Source organism: Salmo salar, chromosome ssa26 (assembly GCF_905237065.1).
Source record: "Salmo salar chromosome ssa26, Ssal_v3.1, whole genome shotgun sequence".
Classification (NCBI taxonomy): Eukaryota; Metazoa; Chordata; class Actinopteri; order Salmoniformes; family Salmonidae; genus Salmo; species Salmo salar.
The window spans coordinates 41767778-41792766 of record NC_059467.1 but is presented as its reverse complement, the minus strand read 5'-3'; the positions used below and the strand labels follow the sequence as shown (position 1 = coordinate 41792766).

At 49.3% G+C, this 24989-nt stretch overlaps 1 protein-coding gene across 1 annotated transcript in view; it reads left to right on the top strand.

Moving 5' to 3' along the window:
• LOC106562707 (integrin alpha-11) overlaps positions 1 to 24989 on the top strand; it is a 144682-nt gene that overhangs the window by 53404 nt on the left and 66289 nt on the right. The window contains exons 11-12 of the mRNA XM_045708429.1: positions 21196 to 21340; positions 24123 to 24271. Coding sequence (XP_045564385.1) covers positions 21196 to 21340; positions 24123 to 24271 — 294 coding nt within the window. The remainder of the gene's footprint in view (positions 1 to 21195; positions 21341 to 24122; positions 24272 to 24989) is intronic.

Genomic DNA, 24989 nt, shown 5'->3' with positions numbered 1-24989 from the left:
TGTACCAGTCTTCCTGTTCTCTACTGTAGCTGACATCACCATCCTCCCCCATGTACCAGTCTTGCTGTTCTCTACTGTAGCTGACATCACCATCCTCCCCCATGTACCAGTCTTCCTGTTCTCTACTGTAGCTGACATCACCATCCTCCCCCATGTACCAGTCTTCCTGTTCTCTACTGTAGTTGACATCACCATCGTCCCCCATGTACCAGTCTTCCTGTTTTCTACTGTTTTCTACTGTAGCTGACATCACCATTCTCCCCCATGTACCAGTCTTCCTGTTCTCTACTGTAGCTGACATCACCATCCTCCCCCATGTACCAGTCTTCCTGTTCTCTACTGTAGCTGACATCACCATCCTCCCCCATGTACCAGTCTTCCTGTTCTCTACTGTAGCTGACATCACCATCCTCCCCCATGTACCAGTCTTCCTGTTCTCTACTGTAGCTGACATCACCATCCTCCCCCATGTACCAGTCTTCCTGTTTTCTACTGTTTTCAACTGTAGCTGACATCACCATTCTCCCCCATGTACCAGTCTTCCTGTTCTCTACTGTAGCTGACATCACCATCCTCCCCCATGTACCAGTCTTCCTGTTCTCTACTGTAGCTGACATCACCAGCCTCCCCCATGTACCAGTCTTCCTGTTCTCTACTGTAGCCGACATCACCATCCTCCCCATGTACCAGTCTTCCTGTTCTCTACTGTAACTGACATCACCATCCTCCCCCATGTACCAGTGTTCCTGTTCTCTACTGTAGCTGACATCACCATCCTCCCCCATGTACCAGTCTTCCTGTTCTCTACTGTAGCTGACATCACCATCCTCCCCCATGTACCAGTCTTTCTGTTGTCTACTGTAGCTGACATCACCATCCTCCCCCATGTACCAGTCTTCCTGTTCTCTACTGTAGCTGACATCACCATCCTCCCCCATGTACCAGTCTTCCTGTTCTCTACTGTAGTTGACATCACCATCGTCCCCCATGTACCAGTCTTCCTGTTTTCTACTGTTTTCTACTGTAGCTGACATCACCATTCTCCCCCATGTACCAGTCTTCCTGTTCTCTACTGTAGCTGACATCACCATCCTCCCCCATGTACCAGTCTTCCTGTTCTCTACTGTAGCTGACATCACCATCCTCCCCCATGTACCAGTCTTCCTGTTCTCTACTGTAGCTGACATCACCATCCTCCCCCATGTACCAGTCTTCCTGTTCTCTACTGTAGCTGACATCACCATCCTCCCCCATGTACCAGTCTTCCTGTTTTCTACTGTTTTCAACTGTAGCTGACATCACCATTCTCCCCCATGTACCAGTCTTCCTGTTCTCTACTGTAGCTGACATCACCATCCTCCCCCATGTACCAGTCTTCCTGTTCTCTACTGTAGCTGACATCACCAGCCTCCCCCATGTACCAGTCTTCCTGTTCTCTACTGTAGCCGACATCACCATCCTCCCCCATGTACCAGTCTTCCTGTTCTCTACTGTAACTGACATCACCATCCTCCCCCATGTACCAGTGTTCCTGTTCTCTACTGTAGCTGACATCACCATCCTCCCCCATGTACCAGTCTTCCTGTTCTCTACTGTAGCTGACATCACCATCCTCCCCCATGTACCAGTCTTTCTGTTGTCTACTGTAGCTGACATCACCATCCTCCCCCATGTACCAGTCTTCCTGTTTTCTACTGTAGCTGACATCACCATCCTCCCCCATGTACCAGTCTTCCTGTTTTCTACTGTAGCTGACATCACCATCCTCCCCATGTACCAGTCTTCCTGTTCTCTACTGTAGCTGACATCACCATCCTCCCCCATGTACCAGTCTTCCTGTTTTCTACTGTAGCTGACATCACCATCCTCCCCCATGTACCAGTCTTCCTGTTCTCTACTGTAGCTGACATCACCATCCTCCCCCATGTACCAGTCTTCCTGTTCTCTACTGTAGCTTCATCACCATCCTCCCCCATGTACCAGTCTTCCTGTTCTCTACTGTAGCTGACATCACCATCCTCCCCATGTACCAGTCTTCCTGTATTCTACTGTAGCTGACATCACCATCCTCCCACATGTACCAGTCTTCCTGTTCTCTACTGTAGCTGACATCACCATCCTCCCCCATGTACCAGTCTTCCTGTTTTCTACTGTAGCTGACATCACCATCCTCCCCCATGTACCAGTCTTCCTGTTTTCTACTGTAGCTTCATCACCATCCTCCCCATGTACCAGTCTTCCTGTTCTCTACTGTAGCTGACATCACCATCCTCCCCCATGTACCAGTCTTCCTGTTCTCTACTGAAGCTGACATCCCCATCCTCCCCTATGTACCAGTCTTCCTGTTCTCTACTGTAGCTGACATCACCATCCTCCTCCATGTACCAGTCTTCCTGTTCTCTACTGTAGCTGACATCACCATCCTCCCCCATGTACCAGTCTTCCTGTTCTCTACTGTAGCTGACATCACCATCCTCCCCCATGTACCAGTCTTCCTGTTTTCTACTGTAGCTGACATCCCCATCCTCCCCATGTACCAGTCTTCCTGTTCTCTACTGTAGCTGACATCACCATCCTCCCCCATGTACCAGTCTTCCTGTTCTCTACTGTAGCTGACATCACCATCCTCCCCCATGTACCAGTCTTCCTGTTCTCTACTGTAGCTGACATCACCATCCTCCCCCAATACCAGTCTTCCTGTTCTCTACTGTAGCTGACATCACCACCCTCCCCCATGTACCAGTCTTCCTGTTCTCTACTGTAGCTGACATCACCATCCTCCCCCAAGTACCAGTCTTCCTGTTTTCTACTGTAGCTGACATCACCATCCTCCCCCATGTACCAGTCTTCCTGTTCTCTACTGTAGCTGACATCACCATCCTCCCCCATGTACCAGTCTTCCTGTTCTCTACTGTAGCTGACATCACCATCCTCCCCCATGTACCAGTCTTCCTGTTTTCTACTGTAGCTGACATCACCATCCTCCCCCATGTACCAGTCTTCCTGTTTTCTACTGTAGCTTCATCACCATCCTCCCCCATGTACCAGTCTTCCTGTTCTCTACTGTAGCTGACATCACCATCCTCCCCCATGTACCAGTCTTCCTGTTCTCTACTGAAGCTGACATCCCCATCCTCCCCTATGTACCAGTCTTCCTGTTCTCTACTGTAGCTGACATCACCATCCTCCTCCATGTACCAGTCTTCCTGTTCTCTACTGTAGCTGACATCACCATCCTCCCCCATGTACCAGTCTTCCTGTTCTCTACTGTAGCTGACATCACCATCCTCCCCCATGTACCAGTCTTCCTGTTTTCTACTGTAGCTGACATCCCCATCCTCCCCATGTATTGTCTTCCTGTTCTCTACTGTAGCTGACATCACCATCCTCCCCCATGTACCAGTCTTCCTGTTCTCTACTGTAGCTGACATCACCATCCTCCCCCATGTACCAGTCTTCCTGTTCTCTACTGTAGCTGACATCACCATCCTCCCCCAATACCAGTCTTCCTGTTCTCTACTGTAGCTGACATCAGCACCCTCCCCCATGTACCAGTCTTCCTGTTCTCTACTGGAGCTGACATCACCATCCTCCCCCAAGTACCAGTCTTCCTGTTTTCTACTGTAGCTGACATCACCATCCTCCCCCATGTACCAGTCTTCCTGTTCTCTACTGTAGCTGACATCACCATCCTCCCCCATGTACCAGTCTTCCTGTTCTCTACTGTAGCTGACATCACCATCCTCCCCCATGTACCAGTCTTCCTGTTCTCTACTGTAGCTGACATCACCATCCTCCCCCATGTACCAGTCTTCCTGTTCTCTACTGTAGCTGACATCACCATCCTCCCCCATGTACCAGTCTTCCTGTTCTCTACTGTAGCTGACATCACCCTCCTCCCCCATGTAACAGTCTTCCTGTTCTCTACTGTAGCTGACATCACCATCCTCCCTCATGTACCAGTCTTCCTGTTCTCTACTGTAGCTGACATCCCCATCCTCCCCCATGTACCAGTCTTCCTGTTCTCTACTGTAGCTGACATCACCATCCTCCCCCAATACCAGTCTTCCTGTTCTCTACTGTAGCTGACATCACCATCCTCCCCCATGTACCAGTCTTCCTGTTCTCTACTGTAGCTGACATCACCATCCTCCCCCAAGTACCAGTCTTCCTGTTTTCTACTGTAGCTGACATCACCATCCTCCCCCATGTACCAGTCTTCCTGTTCTCTACTGTAGCTGACATCACCATCCTCCCCCATGTACCAGTCTTCCTGTTCTCTACTGTAGCTGACATAACCATCCTCCCCATGTACCAGTCTTCCTGTTCTCTACTGTAGCTGACATCACCATCCTCCCCCATGTACCAGTCTTCCTGTTCTCTACTGTAGTTGACATCACCATCCTCCCCCATGTACCAGTCTTCCTGTTTTCTACTGTTTTCTACTGTAGCTGACATCACCATTCTCCCCCATGTACCAGTCTTCCTGTTCTCTACTGTAGCTGACATCACCATCCTCCCCCATGTACCAGTCTTCCTGTTCTCTACTATAGCTGACATCACCATCCTCCCCCATGTACCAGTCTTCCTGTTCTCTACTGTAGCTGACATCACCATCCTCCCCCATGTACCAGTCTTCCTGTTCTCTACTGTAGCTGACATCACCATCCTCCCCCATGTACCAGTCTTCCTGTTCTCTACTGTAGCTGACATCACCATCCTCCCGCATGTACCAGTCTTCCTGTTCTCTACTGTAGCTGACATCACCATCCTCCCCCATGTACCAGTCTTTCTGTTCTCTACTGTAGCTGACATCACCATCCTCCCACATGTACCAGTCTTCCTGTTTTCTACTGTAGCTGACATCACCATCCTCCCCCATGTACCAGTCTTCCTGTTCTCTACTGTAGCTGACATCACCATCCTCCCCCATGTACCAGTCTTCCTGTTCTCTACTGTAGCTGACATCACCATCCTCCCCCATGTACCAGTCTTCCTGTTCTCTACTGTAGCTGACATCACCATCCTCCCCCATGTACCAGTCTTCCTGTTTTCTACTGTTTTCAACTGTAGCTGACATCACCATTCTCCCCCATGTACCAGTCTTCCTGTTCTCTACTGTAGCTGACATCACCATCCTCCCCATGTACCAGTCTTCCTGTTCTCTACTGTAGCTGACATCACCATCCTCCCCCATGTACCAGTCTTCCTGTTTTCTACTGTAGCTGACATCACCATCCTCCCCCATGTACCAGTCTTCCTGTTCTCTACTGTAGCTGACATCACCATCCTCCCCCATGTACCAGTCTTCCTGTTCTCTACTGTAGCTGACATCACCATCCTCCCCCATGTACCAGTCTTCCTGTTCTCTACTGTAGCTGACATCACCATCCTCCCCCATGTACCAGTCTTCCTGTTCTCTACTGTAGCTGACATCACCATCCTCCCCCATGTACCAGTCTTCCTGTTCTCTGCTGTAGCTGACATCACCATCCTCCCCCATGTACCAGTCTTCCTGTTCTCTACTGTAGCTGACATCACCATCCTCCCCCATGTACCAGTCTTCCTGTTCTCTACTGTAGCTGACATCACCATCCTCCCCCATGTACCAGTCTACCTGTTTTCTACTGTAGCTGACATCACCATCCTCCCCCATGTACCAGTCTTCCTGTTCTCTACTGTAGCTGACATCACCATCCTCCCCCATGTACCAGTCTTCCTGTTCTCTACTGTAGCTGACATCACCATCCTCTCCCATGTACCAGTCTTCCTGTTCTCTACTGTAGCTGACATCACCATCCTCCCCCATGTACCAGTCTTCCTGTTTTCTACTGTTTTCAACTGTAGCTGACATCACCATTCTCCCCCATGTACCAGTCTTCCTGTTCTCTACTGTAGCTGACATCACCATCCTCCCCATGTACCAGTCTTCCTGTTCTCTACTGTAGCTGACATCACCATCCTCCCCCATGTACCAGTCTTCCTGTTTTCTACTGTAGCTGACATCACCATCCTCCCCCATGTACCAGTCTTCCTGTTCTCTACTGTAGCTGACATCACCATCCTACCCCATGTACCAGTCTTCCTGTTCTCTACTGTAGCTGACATCACCATCCTCCCCCATGTACCAGTCTTCCTGTTCTCTACTGTAGCTGACATCACCATCCTCCCCCATGTACCAGTCTTCCTGTTTTCCACTATTTTCAACTGTAGCTGACATCACCATTCTCCCCCATGTACCAGTCTTCCTGTTCTCTACTGTAGCTGACATCACCATCCTCCCCCATGTACCAGTCTTCCTGTTTTCTACTGTTTTCAACTGTAGCTGACATCACCATTCTCCCCCATGTACCAGTCTTCCTGTTCTCTACTGTAGCTGACATCACCATTCTCCCCCATGTACCAGTCTTCCTGTTCTCTACTGTAGCTGACATCACCATCCTCCCCATGTACCAGTCTTCCTGTTCTCTACTGTAGCTGACATCACCATCCTCCCCCATGTACCAGTCTTCCTGTTTTCTACTGTAGCTGACATCACCATCCTCCCCCATGTACCAGTCTTCCTGTTCTCTACTGTAGCTGACATCACCATCCTCCCCCATGTACCAGTCTTCCTGTTCTCTACTGTAGCTGACATCACCATCCTCCCCATGTACCAGTCTTCCTGTTCTCTACTGTAGCTGACATCACCATCCTCCCCCATGTACCAGTCTTCCTGTTTTCCACTGTTTTCAACTGTAGCTGACATCACCATTCTCCCCCATGTACCAGTCTTCCTGTTCTCTACTGTAGCTGACATCACCATCCTCCCCCATGTACCAGTCTTCCTGTTCTCTACTGTAGCTGACATCACCATCCTCCCCCATGTACCAGTCTTCCTGTTTTCTACTGTAGCTGACATCACCATCCTCCCCCATGTACCAGTCTTCCTGTTTTCTACTGTAGCTGACATCACCATCCTCCCCATGTACCAGTCTTCCTGTTCTCTACTGTAGCTGACATCACCAGCCTCCCCCATGTACCAGTCTTCCTGTTCTCTACTGTAGCCGACATCACCATCCTCCCCCATGTACCAGTCTTCCTGTTCTCTACTGTAGCTGACATCACCATCCTCCCCCATGTACCAGTGTTCCTGTTCTCTACTGTAGCTGACATCACCATCCTCCCCCATGTACCAGTCTTCCTGTTCTCTACTGTAGCTGACATCACCATCCTCCCCCATGTACCAGTCTTTCTGTTGTCTACTGTAGCTGACATCACCATCCTCCCCCATGTACCAGTCTTCCTGTTTTCTACTGTAGCTGACATCACCATCCTCCCCCATGTACCAGTCTTCCTGTTTTCTACTGTAGCTGACATCACCATCCTCCGCATGTACCAGTCTTCCTGTTCTCTACTGTAGCTGACATCACCATCCTCCCCCATGTACCAGTCTTCCTGTTTTCTACTGTAGCTGACATCACCATCCTCCCCCATGTACCAGTCTTCCTGTTCTCTACTGTAGCTGACATCACCATCCTCCCCCATGTACCAGTCTTCCTGTTTTCTACTGTAGCTGACATCCCCATCCTCCCCCATGTACCAGTCTTCCTGTTCTCTACTGTAGCTGACATCACCATCCTCCCCCATGTACCAGTCTTCCTGTTCTCTACTGTAGCTGACATCACCATCCTCCCCCATGTACCAGTCTTTCTGTTCTCTACTGTAGCTGACATCACCATCCTCCCCCATGTACCAGTCTTCCTGTTTTCTACTGTAGCTGACATCACCATCCTCCCCCATGTACCAGTCTTCCTGTTCTCTACTGTAGCTGACATCACCATCCTCCCCCATGTACCAGTCTTCCTGTTCTCTACTGTAGCTGACATCACCATCCTCCCCCATGTACCAGTCTTCCTGTTCTCTACTGTAGCTGACATCACCATCCTCCCCCATGTACCAGTCTTCCTGTTTTCTACTGTTGCTGACATCACCATCCTCCCCCATGTACCAGTCTTCCTGTTCTCTACTGTAGCTGACATCACCATCCTCCCCCATGTACCAGTCTTCCTGTTTTCTACTGTAGCTGACATCACCATCCTTCCCCATGTACCAGTCTTCCTGTTCTCTACTGTAGCTGACATCACCATCCTCCCCCATGTACCAGTCTTCCTGTTTTCTACTGTAGCTGACATCACCATCCTCCCCATGTACCAGTCTTCCTGTTCTCTACTGTAGCTGACATCACCATCCTCCCCCATGTACCAGTCTTCCTGTTCTCTACTGTAGCTGACATCACCCTCCTCCCCCATGTAACAGTCTTCCTGTTCTCTACTGTAGCTGACATCACCATCCTCCCTCATGTACCAGTCTTCCTGTTCTCTACTGTAGCTGACATCCCCATCCTCCCCCATGTACCAGTCTTCCTGTTCTCTACTGTAGCTGACATCACCATCCTCCCCCATGTACCAGTCTTCCTGTTCTCTACTGTAGCTGACATCACCATCCTCCCCCATGTACCAGTCTTCCTGTTCTCTACTGTAGCTTACATCACCATCCTCCCCCATGTACCAGTCTTCCTGTTTTCTACTGTTGCTGACATCACCATCCTCCCCCATGTACCAGTCTTCCTGTTCTCTACTGTAGCTGACATCACCATCCTCCCCCATGTACCAGTCTTCCTGTTTTCTACTGTAGCTGACATCACCATCCTTCCCCATGTACCAGTCTTCCTGTTCTCTACTGTAGCTGACATCACCATCCTCCCCCATGTACCAGTCTTCCTGTTTTCTACTGTAGCTGACATCACCATCCTCCCCCATGTACCAGTCTTCCTGTTCTCTACTGTAGCTGACATCACCATCCTCCCCCATGTACCAGTCTTCCTGTTCTCTACTGTAGCTGACATCACCCTCCTCCCCCATGTAACAGTCTTCCTGTTCTCTACTGTAGCTGACATCACCATCCTCCCTCATGTACCAGTCTTCCTGTTCTCTACTGTAGCTGACATCCCCATCCTCCCCCATGTACCAGTCTTCCTGTTCTCTACTGTAGCTGACATCACCATCCTCCCCCAATACCAGTCTTCCTGTTCTCTACTGTAGCTGACATCACCACCCTCCCCCATGTACCAGTCTTCCTGTTCTCTACTGTAGCTGACATCACCATCCTCCCCCAAGTACCAGTCTTCCTGTTTTCTACTGTAGCTGACATCACCATCCTCCCCCATGTACCAGTCTTCCTGTTCTCTACTGTAGCTGACATCACCATCCTCCCCCATGTACCAGTCTTCCTGTTCTCTTCTGTAGCTGACATCACCATCCTCCACCATGTACCAGTCTTCCTGTTCTCTACTGTAGCTGACATCACCATCCTCCCCCATGTACCAGTCTTTCTGTTCTCTACTGTAGCTGACATCACCATCCTCCCCCATGTACCAGTCTTCCTGTTTTCTACTGTAGCTGACATCACCATCCTCCCCCATGTACCAGTCTTCCTGTTCTCTACTGTAGCCGACATCACCATCCTCCCCCATGTACCAGTCTTCCTGTTCTCTACTGTAGCTGACATCACCATCCTCCCCCATGTACCAGTCTTCCTGTTCTCTACTGTAGCTGACATCACCATCCTCCCCCATGTACCAGTCTTCCTGTTTTCTACTGTAGCTGACATCACCATACTCCCCCATGTACCAGTCTTCCTGTTCTCTACTGTAGCTGACATCACCATCCTCCCCCATGTACCAGTCTTCCTGTTCTCTACTGTAGCTGACATCACCATCCTCCCCCATGTACCAGTCTTCCTGTTCTCTACTGTAGCTGACATCACCATCCTCCCCCATGTACCAGTCTTCCTTTTTTCTACTGTAGCTGACATCACCATCCTCCCCATGTACCAGTCTTCCTGTTCTCTACTGTAGCTGACATCACCATCCTCCCCCATGTACCAGTCTTCCTGTTCTCTACTGTAGCTGACATCACCATCCTCCCCCATGTACCAGTCTTCCTGTTTTCTACTGTAGCTGACATCACCATCCTCCCCCATGTACCAGTCTTCCTGTTCTCTACTGTAGCTGACATCACCATCCTCCCCCATGTACCAGTCTTCCTGTTTTCTACTGTAGCTGACATCCCCATCCTCCCCCATGTACCAGTCTTCCTGTTTTCTACTGTAGCTGACATCACCATCCTCCCCATGTACCAGTCTTCCTGTTCTCTACTGTAGCTGACATCACCATCCTCCCCCATGTACCAGTCATCCTGTTCTCTACTGTAGCTGACATCACCATCCTCCCCCATGTACCAGTCTTCCTGTTCTCTACTGCAGCTGACATCACCATCCTCCCCCATGTACCAGTCTTCCTGTTTTCTACTGTAGCTGACATCACCATCCTCCCCCATGTACCAGTCTTCCTGTTCTCTACTGTAGCCGACATCACCATCCTCCCCCATGTACCAGTCTTCCTGTTCTCTACTGTAGCTGACATCACCATCCTCCCCCATGTACCAGTCTTCCTGTTCTCTACTGTAGCTGACATCACCATCCTCCCCCATGTACCAGTCTTCCTGTTTTCTACTGTAGCTGACATCACCATACTCCCCCATGTACCAGTCTTCCTGTTCTCTACTGTAGCCGACATCACCATCCTCCCCCATGTACCAGTCTTCCTGTTCTCTACTGTAGCTGACATCACCATCCTCCCCCATGTACCAGTCTTCCTGTTCTCTACTGTAGCTGACATCACCATCCTCCCCCATGTACCAGTCTTCCTTTTTTCTACTGTAGCTGACATCACCATCCTCCCCATGTACCAGTCTTCCTGTTCTCTACTGTAGCTGACATCACCATCCTCCCCATGTACCAGTCTTCCTGTTCTCTACTGTAGCTGACATCACCATCCTCCCCCATGTACCAGTCTTCCTGTTTTCTACTGTAGCTGACATCACCATCCTCCCCCATGTACCAGTCTTCCTGTTCTCTACTGTAGCTGACATCACCATCCTCCCCCATGTACCAGTCTTCCTGTTTTCTACTGTAGCTGACATCCCCATCCTCCCCCATGTACCAGTCTTCCTGTTTTCTACTGTAGCTGACATCACCATCCTCCCCATGTACCAGTCTTCCTGTTCTCTACTGTAGCTGACATCACCATCCTCCCCCATGTACCAGTCATCCTGTTTTCTACTGTAGCTGACATCACCATCCTCCCCCATGTACCAGTCTTCCTGTTCTCTACTGCAGCTGACATCACCATCCTCCCCCATGTACCAGTCTTCCTGTTTTCTACTGTAGCTGACATCCCCATCCTCCCCCATGTACCAGTCTTCCTGTTCTCTACTGTAGCTGACATCACCATCCTCCCCCATGTACCAGTCTTCCTGTTCTCTACTGTAGCTGACATCACCATCCTCCCCCATGTACCAGTCTTCCTGTTTTCTACTGTTTTCAACTGTAGCTGACATCACCATTCTCCCCCATGTACCAGTCTTCCTGTTCTCTACTGTAGCTGACATCACCATCCTCCCCCATGTACCAGTCTTCCTGTTTTCTACTGTAGCTGACATCACCATCCTCCCCCATGTACCAGTCTTCCTGTTCTCTACTGTAGCTGACATCACCATCCTCCCCCATGTACCAGTCTTCCTGTTTTCTACTGTAGCTGACATCCCCATCCTCCCCCATGTACCAGTCTTCCTGTTTTCTACTGTAGCTGACATCACCATCCTCCCCATGTACCAGTCTTCCTGTTCTCTACTGTAGCTGACATCACCATCCTCCCCCATGTACCAGTCATCCTGTTTTCTACTGTAGCTGACATCACCATCCTCCCCCATGTACCAGTCTTCCTGTTCTCTACTGCAGCTGACATCACCATCCTCCCCCATGTACCAGTCTTCCTGTTTTCTACTGTAGCTGACATCCCCATCCTCCCCCATGTACCAGTCTTCCTGTTCTCTACTGTAGCTGACATCACCATCCTCCCCCATGTACCAGTCTTCCTGTTCTCTACTGTAGCTGACATCACCATCCTCCCCCATGTACCAGTCTTCCTGTTTTCTACTGTTTTCAACTGTAGCTGACATCACCATTCTCCCCCATGTACCAGTCTTCCTGTTCTCTACTGTAGCTGACATCACCATCCTCCCCCATGTACCAGTCTTCCTGTTCTCTACTGTAGCTGACATCACCATCCTCCCCCATGTACCAGTCTTCCTGTTTTCTACTGTAGCTGACATCACCATCCTCCCCATGTACCAGTCTTCCTGTTCTCTACTGTAGTTGACATCACCATCCTCCCCCATGTACCAGTCTTCCTGTTTTCTACTGTAGCTGACATCACCATCCTCCCCCATGTACCAGTCTTCCTGTTCTCTACTGTAGCTGACATCCCAAATCTCCCCCATATACCAGTCTTCCTGTTTTCTACTGTAGCTGACATCCCCATCCTCCCCCATGTACCAGTCTTCCTGTTCTCTACTGTAGCTGACATCACCATCCTCCCCCATGTACGTCTTCCTGTTCTCTACTGTAGCTGACATCACCAGCCTCCCCCATGTACCAGTCTTCCTGTTCTCTACTGTAGCCGACATCACCATCCTCCCCCATGTACCAGTCTTCCTGTTCTCTACTGTAGCTGACATCACCATCCTCCCCCATGTACCAGTGTTCCTGTTCTCTACTGTAGCTGACATCACCATCCTCCCCCATGTACCAGTCTTCCTGTTCTCTACTGTAGCTTACATCACCATCCTCCCCCATGTACCAGTTTTTTTCTCTACTGTAGCTGACATCACCATCCTCCCCATGTACCAGTCTTCCTGTTTTCTACTGTAGCTGACATCACCATCCTCCCCCATGTACCAGTCTTCCTGTTCTCTACTGTAGCTGACATCACCATCCTCCCCCATGTACCAGTCTTCCTGTTTTCTACTGTTTTCAACTGTAGCTGACATCACCATTCTCCCCCATGTACCAGTCTTCCTGTTCTCTACTGTAGCTGACATCACCATCCTCCCCTATGTACCAGTCTTCCTGTTCTCTACTATAGCTGACATCACCATCCTCCCCCTTGTACCAGTCTTCCTGTTTTCTACTGTAGCTGACATCCCCATCCTCCCCCATGTACCAGTCTTCCTGTTCTCTACTGTAGCTGACATCACCATCCTCCCCCATGTACCAGTCTTCCTGTTCTCTACTGTAGCTGACATCACCATCCTCCCCCATGTACCAGTCTTCCTGTTCTCTACTGTAGCTGACATCACCATCCTCCCCCATGTACCAGTCTTCCTGTTCTCTACTGTAGCTGACATCACCATCCTCCCCATGTACCAGTCTTCCTGTTCTCTACTGTAGCTTCATCACCATCCTCCCCCATGTACCAGTCTTCCTGTTCTCTACTGTAGCTGACATCACCATCCTCCCCATGTACCAGTCTTCCTGTATTCTACTGTAGCTGACATCACCATCCTCCCACATGTACCAGTCTTCCTGTTCTCTACTGTAGCTGACATCACCATCCTCCCCCATGTACCAGTCTTCCTGTTTTCTACTGTAGCTGACATCACCATCCTCCCCCATGTACCAGTCTTCCTGTTTTCTACTGTAGCTTCATCACCATCCTCCACCATGTACCAGTCTTCCTGTTCTCTACTGTAGCTGACATCACCATCCTCCCCCATGTACCAGTCTTCCTGTTCTCTACTGAAGCTGACATCCCCATCCTCCCCTATGTACCAGTCTTCCTGTTCTCTACTGTAGCTGACATCACCATCCTCCCCCATGTACCAGTCTTCCTGTTCTCTACTGTAGCTGACATCACCATCCTCCCCCATGTACCAGTCTTCCTGTTCTCTACTGTAGCTTCATCACCATCCTCCCCCATGTACCAGTCTTCCTGTTCTCTACTGTAGCTGACATCACCATCCTCCCCATGTACCAGTCTTCCTGTATTCTACTGTAGGTGACATCACCATCCTCCCACATGTACCAGTCTTCCTGTTCTCTACTGTAGCTGACATCACCATCCTCCCCCATGTACCAGTCTTCCTGTTTTCTACTGTAGCTGACATCACCATCCTCCCCCATGTACCAGTCTTCCTGTTTTCTACTGTAGCTTCATCACCATCCTCCCCCATGTACCAGTCTTCCTGTTCTCTACTGTAGCTGACATCACCATCCTCCCCCATGTACCAGTCTTCCTGTTCTCTACTGTAGCTGACATTCCCATCCTCCCCTATGTACCAGTCTTCCTGTTCTCTACTGTAGCTGACATCACCATCCTCCCCCATGTACCAGTCTTCCTGTTCTCTACTGTAGCTTACATCACCATCCTCCCCCATGTACCAGTCTTCCTGTTCTCTACTGTAGCTGACATCACCATCCTCCCCCATGTACCAGTCTTCCTGTTTTCTACTGTAGCTGACATCACCATCCTCCCCCATGTACCAGTCTTCCTGTTCTCTACTGTAGCTGACATCACCATCCTCCCCCATGTACCAGTCTTCCTGTTTTCTACTGTAGCTGACATCACCATCCTCCCCCATGTACCAGTCTTCCTGTTTTCTACTGTAGCTTCATCACCATCCTCCCCCATGTACCAGTCTTCCTGTTCTCTACTGTAGCTGACATCACCATCCTCCCTCATGTACCAGTCTTCCTGTTCTCTACTGTAGCTGACATCCCCATCCTCCCCCATGTACCAGTCTTCCTGTTTTCTACTGTAGCTTCATCACCATCCTCCCCCATGTACCAGTCTTCCTGTTCTCTACTGTAGCTGACATCACCATCCTCCCCCATGTTCCAGTCTTCCTGTTCTCTACTGCAGCTGACATCACCATCCTCCCCCATGTACCAGTCTTCCTGTTTTCTACTGTAGCTGACATCACCATCCTCCCCCATGTACCAGTCTTCCTGTTCTCTACTGTAGCTGACATCACCATCCTCCCCCATGTACCAGTCTTCCTGTTCTCTACTGTAGCTGACATCACCATCCTCCCCCATGTACCAGTCTTCCTGTTCTCTATTGTAGCTTCATCACCATCCTCCCCCATGTACCAGTCTTCCTGTTTTCTAATGTAGCTGACATCACCATCCTCCCCCATGTACCAGTCTTCCTGTTTTCTACTGTAGCTTCATCACCATCCTCCCCCATGTACCAGTCTTCCTGTTCTCTACTGTAGCTGACATCACCATCCTCCCCCATGTACCAGTCTTCCTGTTCTCTACTGAAGCTGACATCCCCATCCTCCCCTATGTACCAGTCTTCCTGTTCTCTACTGTAGCTGACATCACCATCCTCCCCCATGTACCAGTCTTCCTGTTCTCTACTGTAGCTTCATCACCATCCTCCCCCATGTACCAGTCTTCCTGTTCTCTACTGTAGCTGACATCACCATCCTCCCCATGTACCAGTCTTCCTGTATTCTACTGTAGGTGACATCACCATCCTCCCACATGTACCAGTCTTCCTGTTCTCTACTGTAGCTGACATCACCATCCTCCCCCATGTACCAGTCTTCCTGTTTTCTAATGTAGCTGACATCACCATCCTCCCCCATGTACCAGTCTTCCTGTTTTCTACTGTAGCTTCATCACCATCCTCCCCCATGTACCAGTCTTCCTGTTCTCTACTGTAGCTGACATCACCATCCTCCCCCATGTACCAGTCTTCCTGTTCTCTACTGAAGCTGACATCCCCATCCTCCCCTATGTACCAGTCTTCCTGTTCTCTACTGTAGCTGACATCACCATCCTCCCCCATGTACCAGTCTTCCTGTTCTCTACTGTAGCTTCATCACCATCCTCCCCCATGTACCAGTCTTCCTGTTCTCTACTGTAGCTGACATCACCATCCTCCCCATGTACCAGTCTTCCTGTATTCTACTGTAGGTGACATCACCATCCTCCCACATGTACCAGTCTTCCTGTTCTCTACTGTAGCTGACATCACCATCCTCCCCCATGTACCAGTCTTCCTGTTTTCTACTGTAGCTGACATCACCATCCTCCCCCATGTACCAGTCTTCCTGTTTTCTACTGTAGCTTCATCACCATCCTCCCCCATGTACCAGTCTTCCTGTTCTCTACTGTAGCTGACATCACCATCCTCCCCCATGTACCAGTCTTCCTGTTCTCTACTGTAGCTGACATTCCCATCCTCCCCTATGTACCAGTCTTCCTGTTCTCTACTGTAGCTGACATCACCATCCTCCCCCATGTACCAGTCTTCCTGTTCTCTACTGTAGCTTACATCACCATCCTCCCCCATGTACCAGTCTTCCTGTTCTCTACTGTAGCTGACATCACCATCCTCCCCCATGTACCAGTCTTCCTGTTTTCTACTGTAGCTGACATCACCATCCTCCCCCATGTACCAGTCTTCCTGTTCTCTACTGTAGCTGACATCACCATCCTCCCCCATGTACCAGTCTTCCTGTTTTCTACTGTAGCTGACATCACCATCCTCCCCCAATTACCAGTCTTCCTGTTTTCTACTGTAGCTTCATCACCATCCTCCCCCATGTACCAGTCTTCCTGTTCTCTACTGTAGCTGACATCACCATCCTCCCTCATGTACCAGTCTTCCTGTTCTCTACTGTAGCTGACATCCCCATCCTCCCCCATGTACCAGTCTTCCTGTTTTCTACTGTAGCTTCATCACCATCCTCCCCCATGTACCAGTCTTCCTGTTCTCTACTGTAGCTGACATCACCATCCTCCCCCATGTACCAGTCTTCCTGTTCTCTACTGCAGCTGACATCACCATCCTCCCCCATGTACCAGTCTTCCTGTTTTCTACTGTAGCTGACATCACCATCCTCCCCCATGTACCAGTCTTCCTGTTCTCTACTGTAGCTGACATCACCATCCTCCCCCATGTACCAGTCTTCCTGTTCTCTACTGTAGCTGACATCACCATCCTCCCCCATGTACCAGTCTTCCTGTTCTCTATTGTAGCTTCATCACCATCCTCCCCCATGTACCAGTCTTCCTGTTCTCTACTGTAGCTGACATCACCATCATCCCCCATGTACCAGTCTTCCTGTTTTCTACTGTAGCTGACATCACCATCCTCCTACATGTACCAGTCTTCCTGTTCTCTACTGTAGCTGACATCACCAGCCTCCCCCATGTACCAGTCTTCCTGTTTTCTACTGTAGCTGACATCACCATCCTCCCCATGTACCAGTCTTCCTGTTTTCTACTGTAGCTTCATCACCATCCTCCCCCATGTACCAGTCTTCCTGTTCTCTACTGTAGCTGACATCACCATCCTCCCCCATGTACCAGTCTTCCTGTTCTCTACTGTAGCTGACATCACCATCCTCCCCCATGTACCAGTCTTCCTGTTCTCTGCTGTAGCTGACATCACCATCCTCCCCCATGTACCAGTCTTCCTGTTCTCCGCTGTAGCTGACATCACCATCCTCCCCCATGTACCAGTCTTCCTGTTCTCTACTGTAGCTGACATCACCATCCTCCCCCATGTACCAGTCTTCCTGTTTTCTACTGTAGCTGACATCACCATCCTCCCCCATGTACCAGTCTTCCTGTTTTCTACTGTAGCTGACATCACCATCCTCCCCCATGTACCAGTCTTCCTGTTCTCTACTGTAGCTGACATCACCATCCTCCCCCATGTACCAGTCTTCCTGTTCTCTACTGTAGCTGACATCACCATCCTCCCCCATGTACCAGTCTTCCTGTTCTCTACTGTAGCTGACATCACCATCCTCCCCCATGTACCAGTCTTCCTGTTCTCTACTGTAGCTGACATCACCATCCTCCCCCATGTACCAGTCTTCCTGTTTTCTACTGTAGCTGACATCCCCATCCTCCCCCATGTACCAGTCTTCCTGTTCTCTACTGTAGCTGACATCACCATCCTCCCCCATGTACCAGTCTTCCTGTTCTCTACTGTAGCTGACATCACCAGCCTCCCCCATGTACCAGTCTTCCTGTTCTCTACTGTAGCCGACATCACCATCCTCCCCCATGTACCAGTCTTCCTGTTCTCTACCGTAGCTGACATCACCATCCTCCCCCATGTACCAGTGTTCCTGTTCTCTACTGTAGCTGACATCACCATCCTCCCCCATGTACCAGTCTTCCTGTTCTCTACTGTAGCTGACATCACCATCCTCCCCCATGTACCAGTCTTCCTGTTTTCTACTGTAGCTGACATCACCATCCTCCCCCATGTACCAGTCTTCCTGTTCTCTACTGTAGCTGACATCACCATCCTCCCCCATGTACCAGTCTTCCTGTTCTCTACTGTAGCTGACATCACCATCCTCCCCCATGTACCAGTCTTCCTGTTCTCTACTGTAGCTGACATCACCATCCTCCCCCATGTACCAGTCTTCCTGTTTTCTACTGTTTTCAACTGTAGCTGACATCACCATTCTCCCCCATGTACCAGTCTTCCTGTTCTCTACTGTAGCTGACATCACCATCCTCCCCCATTTACCAGTCTTCCTGTTCTCTACTGTAGCTGACATCACCATCCTCCCCCATGTACCAGTCTTCCTGTTTTCTACTGTAGCTGACATCACCATCCTCCCCCATGTACCAGTCTTCCTGTTCTCTACTGTAGCTGACATCACCATCCTCCCCATGTACCAGTCTTCCTGTTTTCTACTGTAGCTGACATCCCCATCCTCCCCCATGTACCAGTCTTCCTGTTCTCTACTGTAGCTGACATCACCATCCTCCCCCATGTACCAGTCTTCCTGTTCTCTACTGTAGTTGACATCACCATCCTCCCCCATGTACCAGTCTTCCTGTTCTCTACTGTAGCTGACATCACCATCCTCCCCCATGTACCAGTCTTCCTGTTTTCTACTGTAGCTGACATCACCATCCTCCCCCATGTACCAGTCTTCCTGTTCTCTACTGTAGCTGACATCACCATCCTCCCCCATGTACCAGTCTTCATTTTTTTTCTTTCTTTACTCTCCCCATCTGCGTCCCAGATTCAGGTTTGCTGATGCAATAGCTTTGATTTTCCAGTTCCACACCTCAGTTGAAGCACAACCTGACTAGGGAACAATAAATATATCCCTTTTTCTTAAAACAATAAATAGGGAAACTGCAGCTGGGTGACAGGGATGGCTGGAAATTCCGTACTCCAGAAGGGTGGATTCCAGGGATAGCGCTTTCTCAAAAAACTCAACCCGAGTGTTGAGAGTAGGATAACTTATTGGAAAGACTTCGAGAGCCTTAATGAAGGAGAAAACTGTCCCAAAAGACCAGATGGTTTTGTTGAATGTGGAGTGTGCCAGCTTGATTCTGCTCAAGTCCTACATACCCAGACGTTCTATTCTCCAATGCAGTCCAGCTAGCTAGAGCTCTAACTCAGAGTAATAATGTTGAAAAGGGATTCCCAGATATAAGGCATTGTTTCACACCCAGTTGTGTGTAAATGGCCGCAGGTTGGACGATGAGAATGGACATGTTCCAGGTAGTCTTTATTGTAGATATTCAGATCTCAACAAGCCTGAAGAGGTGTATAGTGGGGATTATTTGGAGCTACATCAGCATGGAAACAGTGTGCACCACCACCAAAACAGATATCCACAGAGTCTAGCACCCCACAGCTGTCAGAAACTGACATAGGATCAGTCTGTGAATCAGTCACTCAGTGAGCTAGACGATTCCATGTCCCAGGAAGTGGGCGAGAAGTAGTCCAAGAGTGTTCCGTCAGTTGTATCCTAACTGGTAGCTAACCGTTGGAAAATGTTCCGTCTGCATATTATGCGTGGCAGAGGAGGGACTAGATTAGCCTCGGTGAACACTGTAATTATAAAACTGACATATATTCAAAGTAGGATGAACAAATGTCCACCGTCAGCCCATATGCTATCTTCTTCTCCCGTGTGGTTACTGGTTACTGGTTGGTTACAGGTTGGTTACAGGTTGGTTAGTGGTTGGTTACTGGTTGGTTACTGGTTGGTTACTGGTTGGTTACTGGTTGGTTACAGGTTGGTTACTGGTTGGTTACTGGTTGGTTACTGGTTGGTTACTGGTGACAGTGTTTTGTCCTTTTTTGATGACCCAGACCCAAAAATGCCCCTACTATAACGTATTATAATGATGAACCTGTAACGTTTCTCATCAACATTCTTTCATATTACTTTGTGTGGTGCATACAGGTGATGGAACACGTGTTTGTGTGGTGCATACAGGTGATGGAACACGTGTTTGTGTGGTGCATACAGGTGATGGAACACGTGTTTGTGTGGTGCATACAGGTGATGGAACATGTGTTTGTGTGGTGCATACAGGTGATGGAACACGTGTTTGTGTGGTGCATACAGGTGATGGAACACGTGTTTGTGTGGTGCATACAGGTGATGGAACACGTGTTTGTGTGGTGCATACAGGTGATGGAACACGTGTTTGTGTGGTGCATACAGGTGATGGAACACGTGTTTGTGTGGTGCATACAGGTGATGGAACACGTGTTTGTGTGGTGCATACAGGTGATGGAAGACGTGTTTGTGTGGTGCATACAGGTGATGGAACACGTGTTTGTGTGGTGCATACAGGTGATGGAACACGTGTTTGTGTGGTGCATACAGGTGATGGAACACGTGTTTGTGTGTGAGAGAGAGAGCGTTTCGCTAACGCTGTAATCATTTGGAGGATCCATGCAGGCTTAACTTATGATCCTCTCAAATGTCTCCAATGGCTTTTAAATCAGTTTGGGAGGAGAGTGAAGGAACATATAATGAATGTGGGTAGGCAGACTTATGTTGTGACTGATTTATTGTTTATTAAGCTATTGTTGGCAGAACTCGTGAACGGTCATCAAACTCTTAAAGTTTCTGCAAAAAAATCCTTGCTGGAGTCTGGGGACTAGAGGGAGGCTGGGGATTGTAGCCTGGGAGGAAGGATGATTTGATTTAGAGAGAAAGGATTTGTTTATCATCATCATCAACCTGTGTACTCATCACCTTCTCCATTTTACCATCATTGCCTGCTGAACCAATAGCAATACATGCACGCGCGCACACACACACACACACACACACACACACACACACACACACACACACACACACACACACACACACACACACACACACACACACACACACACACACACACACACACACACACACACACACACACACACACACACACACACACACTTAATGTCACAATATGTTTTTATGTTCACACTAAGTGCCTGTCTCCAAACTGTCCCTAAAGGATGGGATCCTGGTGGGGGCACCGGGGGCCTACGATTGGAATGGAGCCGTCCTGAAGGAGACACGACAGGGGAAGGTGGTTCCACCCAAGTCCTCCTACTCACAGGAATTCCCAGAGGAGCTGAAGAACCATGGCGCCTACCTAGGTGAGGGAGGAATTGACGATCTAAAGGATTGGTCACAGAGGTGTTTGGTTTGGGTAGATCTATAGACTCCTCCCCCTGATCCTCTCTCTGCCCTTCATCCTCTCTCTGTCCTTCATCCTCTCTCTGTCCTTCATCCTCTCTCTGTCCTTCATCCTCTCTCTGTCCTTCATCCTCTCTCTGTCCTTCATCCTCTCTCTGTCCTTCATCCTCTCTCTGTCCTTCATCCTCTCTCTGTCATTCATCCTCTCTCTGTCATTCATCCTCTCTCTGTCCTCTCTCTGTCCTTCATCCTCCCTCTGTCCCTCATCCTCTCTCTGTCCCTCATCCTCTCTCTGTCCCTCATCCTCTCTCTGTCCCTCATCCTCTCTCTGTCACTCATCCTCTCTCTGTCACTCATCTCCTCTCTCTTCACCTTTACTGTCTCTACAGTCTACTGTTCACCCATCTCCTCTCTCTCTCTTCACCTTTACTGACTCTACAGTCTACTGTTCACCCATCTCCTCTCTCTCTCTTCACCTTTACTGACTCTACAGTCTACTGTTCACCCATCTCCTCTCTCTCTCTTCACCTTTACTGACTCTACAGTCTACTGTTCACCCATCTCCTCTCTCTCTCTTCACCTTTACTGACTCTACAGTCTACTGTTCACCCATCTCATCTCCTCCATCTCTTTTGCTTTCTCACCCATCTCTCTCTCTCGCTCTCTCTCTCTCTCTCGCTCTCTCTCTCTCTCTCACTCTTTCTCTCACTCTCTCTCACTCACTCTCCCTCACTCTCTCTCACTCTCACTCTCTCTCACTCTCACGCTCTCTCTCGCTCTCTCTCACTCTCACTCTCTCGCTCTCACTCTCTCCCTTGCTTTCTCTTTCTCCCTATCCTCATCTTCCATCTATCCCGCTCCTTCTCTCTCTCTGGATAGACATGAGGCAGGCACAGTGGTTTAGCACCAGGCCTCGCTGCAGCCCTCTCTATAAACCACTCCACTGCTCCACCGCTTCCCACTGCTCCACCGCTTCCCACTGCACCCCATCACACTGCACCTCATCCCACCCCGTCCCACTCCACTCCTCCTGCCTGTAAGGCCCTCTGCTTTTCCCATCAGCTGCTGGCTGGCCTGCATGCCTGCCCACGGAAGCCATTCCAGCCTCATTAGGAATATAGGGCAGAGGCATGGGTCTGGACATGCTCACTGACAGAGGGGTGGGGAAATGGGGAGGAGGAAGACAGAGAGAAGAAGGAGATAGAGAGAAGAGGGAGAAGGGAGAGATGCAGACAGACACAGAAAGGATTACCGTCCTCATACGAGAGAGTGAGAGAGAGATAGACAGAGAGAGAGACAGAGAGAGACAGAGTGAGAGAGACACAGTGAGAGAGACACAGAGTGAGAGAGACAGAGAGAGACAGAGTGAGAGAGAGACAGAGTGAGAGAGACACAGAGTGAGAGAGACAGAGTGAGAGAGAAACAGAGTGAGAGAGAAACCGAGTGAGAGAGAAACAGAGTGAGAGAGAAACCGAGTGAGAGAGAAACAGAGTGAGAGAGAGACACAGTGAGAGACACAGAGAGAGACACAGAGACACAGAGAGACAAAGAGAGACAAAGAGAGAGAGACAAAGAGAGACAGAGAGAGAGAAAGAGAGACAGAGAGACAGAGAGAGACAGAGGGAGAGACAGAGACAGAGCGAGAGACAGAGACAGAGAGAGAGCAAGAGACAGAGAGAGAGAGAGAGAGAGAGAGAGAGAGAGAGAGAGAGAGAGCTAGAGAGAGAGAGAGAGAGAGAGACTTGGCTTCACAAGTGAGTCAGTGTGGTTCAATGCAGGCCATTGAACTTTGTTTCTAAACGAAGCCGATAGGATAGTTGCTTTTTATAAATCAGTTCTGGCTCATGCAGTTCATACAACCCAACCAGAGGAATTACAGTGGCCTATGGTGAACACACAGACACACACACATTGGTATGCCTTTATTTGGCCCATTTGATGGTGATGTTGTGCAGAGAGAGAGTGGGTTTCACCACACACCGTAACAACTAGCTGACATTCTTCCCAGATATTATATAAGGAACAGGCTTTGTGCTCCAGGGAGAAAGAAGCTGTGGAAACAGTTCAAGACAACTGGGCAATCTAAGGTGAACATAGGAGGTCAACACAAAGTGAAGCTGTGACAGATAGGAGAACTTCAGGCTGATTTAGCAATTATGACAATCCTCTTTCACTGGGTTTAGTGAATACTCTGGGTTTCAGTAATGATTGAATCAAGGCTGTGTGTGTGTGTGTGTGTGTGTGTGTGTGTGTGTGTGTGTGTGTGTGTGTGTGTGTGTGTGTGTGTGTGTGTGTGTGTGTGTGTGTGTGTGTGTGTGTGTGTGTGTGTGTGTGTGTGTGTGTGTGTGTGTGTGTGTGTGTGTGTGTGTGTGTGTGTGTGTGTGTGTGTGTGTGTGTGTGTGTGTGTGTGTGTGTGTGTGTGTGTGTGTGTGTGTGTGTGTGTGTGTGTGTGTGTGTGTGTGTGTGTGTGTGTGTGTGTGTGTGTGTGTGTGTGTGTGTGTGTGTGTGTGTGTGTGTGTGTGTGTGTGTGTGTGTGTGTGTGTGTGTGTGTGTGTGTGTGTGTGTGTGTGTGTGTGTGTGTGTGTGTGTGTGTGTGTGTGTGTGTGTGTGTGTGTGTGTGTGTGTGTGTGTGTGTGTGTGTGTGTGTGTGTGTGTGTGTGTGTGTGTGTGTGTGTGTGTGTGTGTGTGTGTGTGTGTGTGTGTGTGTGTGTGTGTGTGTGTGTGTGTGTGTGTGTGTGTCAGGTTACACAGTAACATCGGTGGTGTCGGCCAGGAACGGTCGGCTGTATGTGGCAGGGGCACCGCGGTTCAACCATACTGGCAAGGTCATCATCTTCACCCTGAAGAACACTGGTAACCTCACCATCCTGCACTCCCTCAAAGGACAACAGGTAGACTCAACAACTGGGCTTCCCAAACTCTCTTTTTAACTGGGACCCTAAGACATGTCTACCACCTATTTGAATGACACAATCATGTGTTTTGTTTGCCACAACACTATCCTGAACCACAACCCAAGTCCTAAACTCCAACCATAAACTGAACAGTTACACAGTGGTGTAGCACACACTTCCACTGCCATTACTCTCTCTTTAAAAGACATATGAAGACCATCCAAGACCCTGATAGTCTCTTATGCTCATGGACCCCACATGGACCCTTCTCAATCTGGCTCGCCCATCACCATCTGAGTCCACCATGACAGTAGTCCTTCCAGTCCTTTTGTCAATCTGGCAACCCAGCCAGGACACAGCATCCATGATAGTCTGCACTACTGGTAGTTCCAAGACCTGGGACAAATGGAGTCTAGACAGCCTTCCCACGCCCCCATGTTGCCAACAACATTACACAGTTCCCATGTGTTTCCCATCCCATTCCCCTTAATTCAAAACACACACATTCCAAATCTACATAGTGAATAAAAATAGAAAAACAAGCTTCCAGCTTCAGTAAACAACACCAGCTAAGAGGATACTAAAGACAGAAGAGGCAGCGAGATCCATAAGAACACTCATTGAGAGGAACAGACCTGGGTTCAAATACTATTTGACATAATTTTAAAGACTATAGCTGGGCTAGACTGAGCTCGCCTGATGCAATGGAACCAAT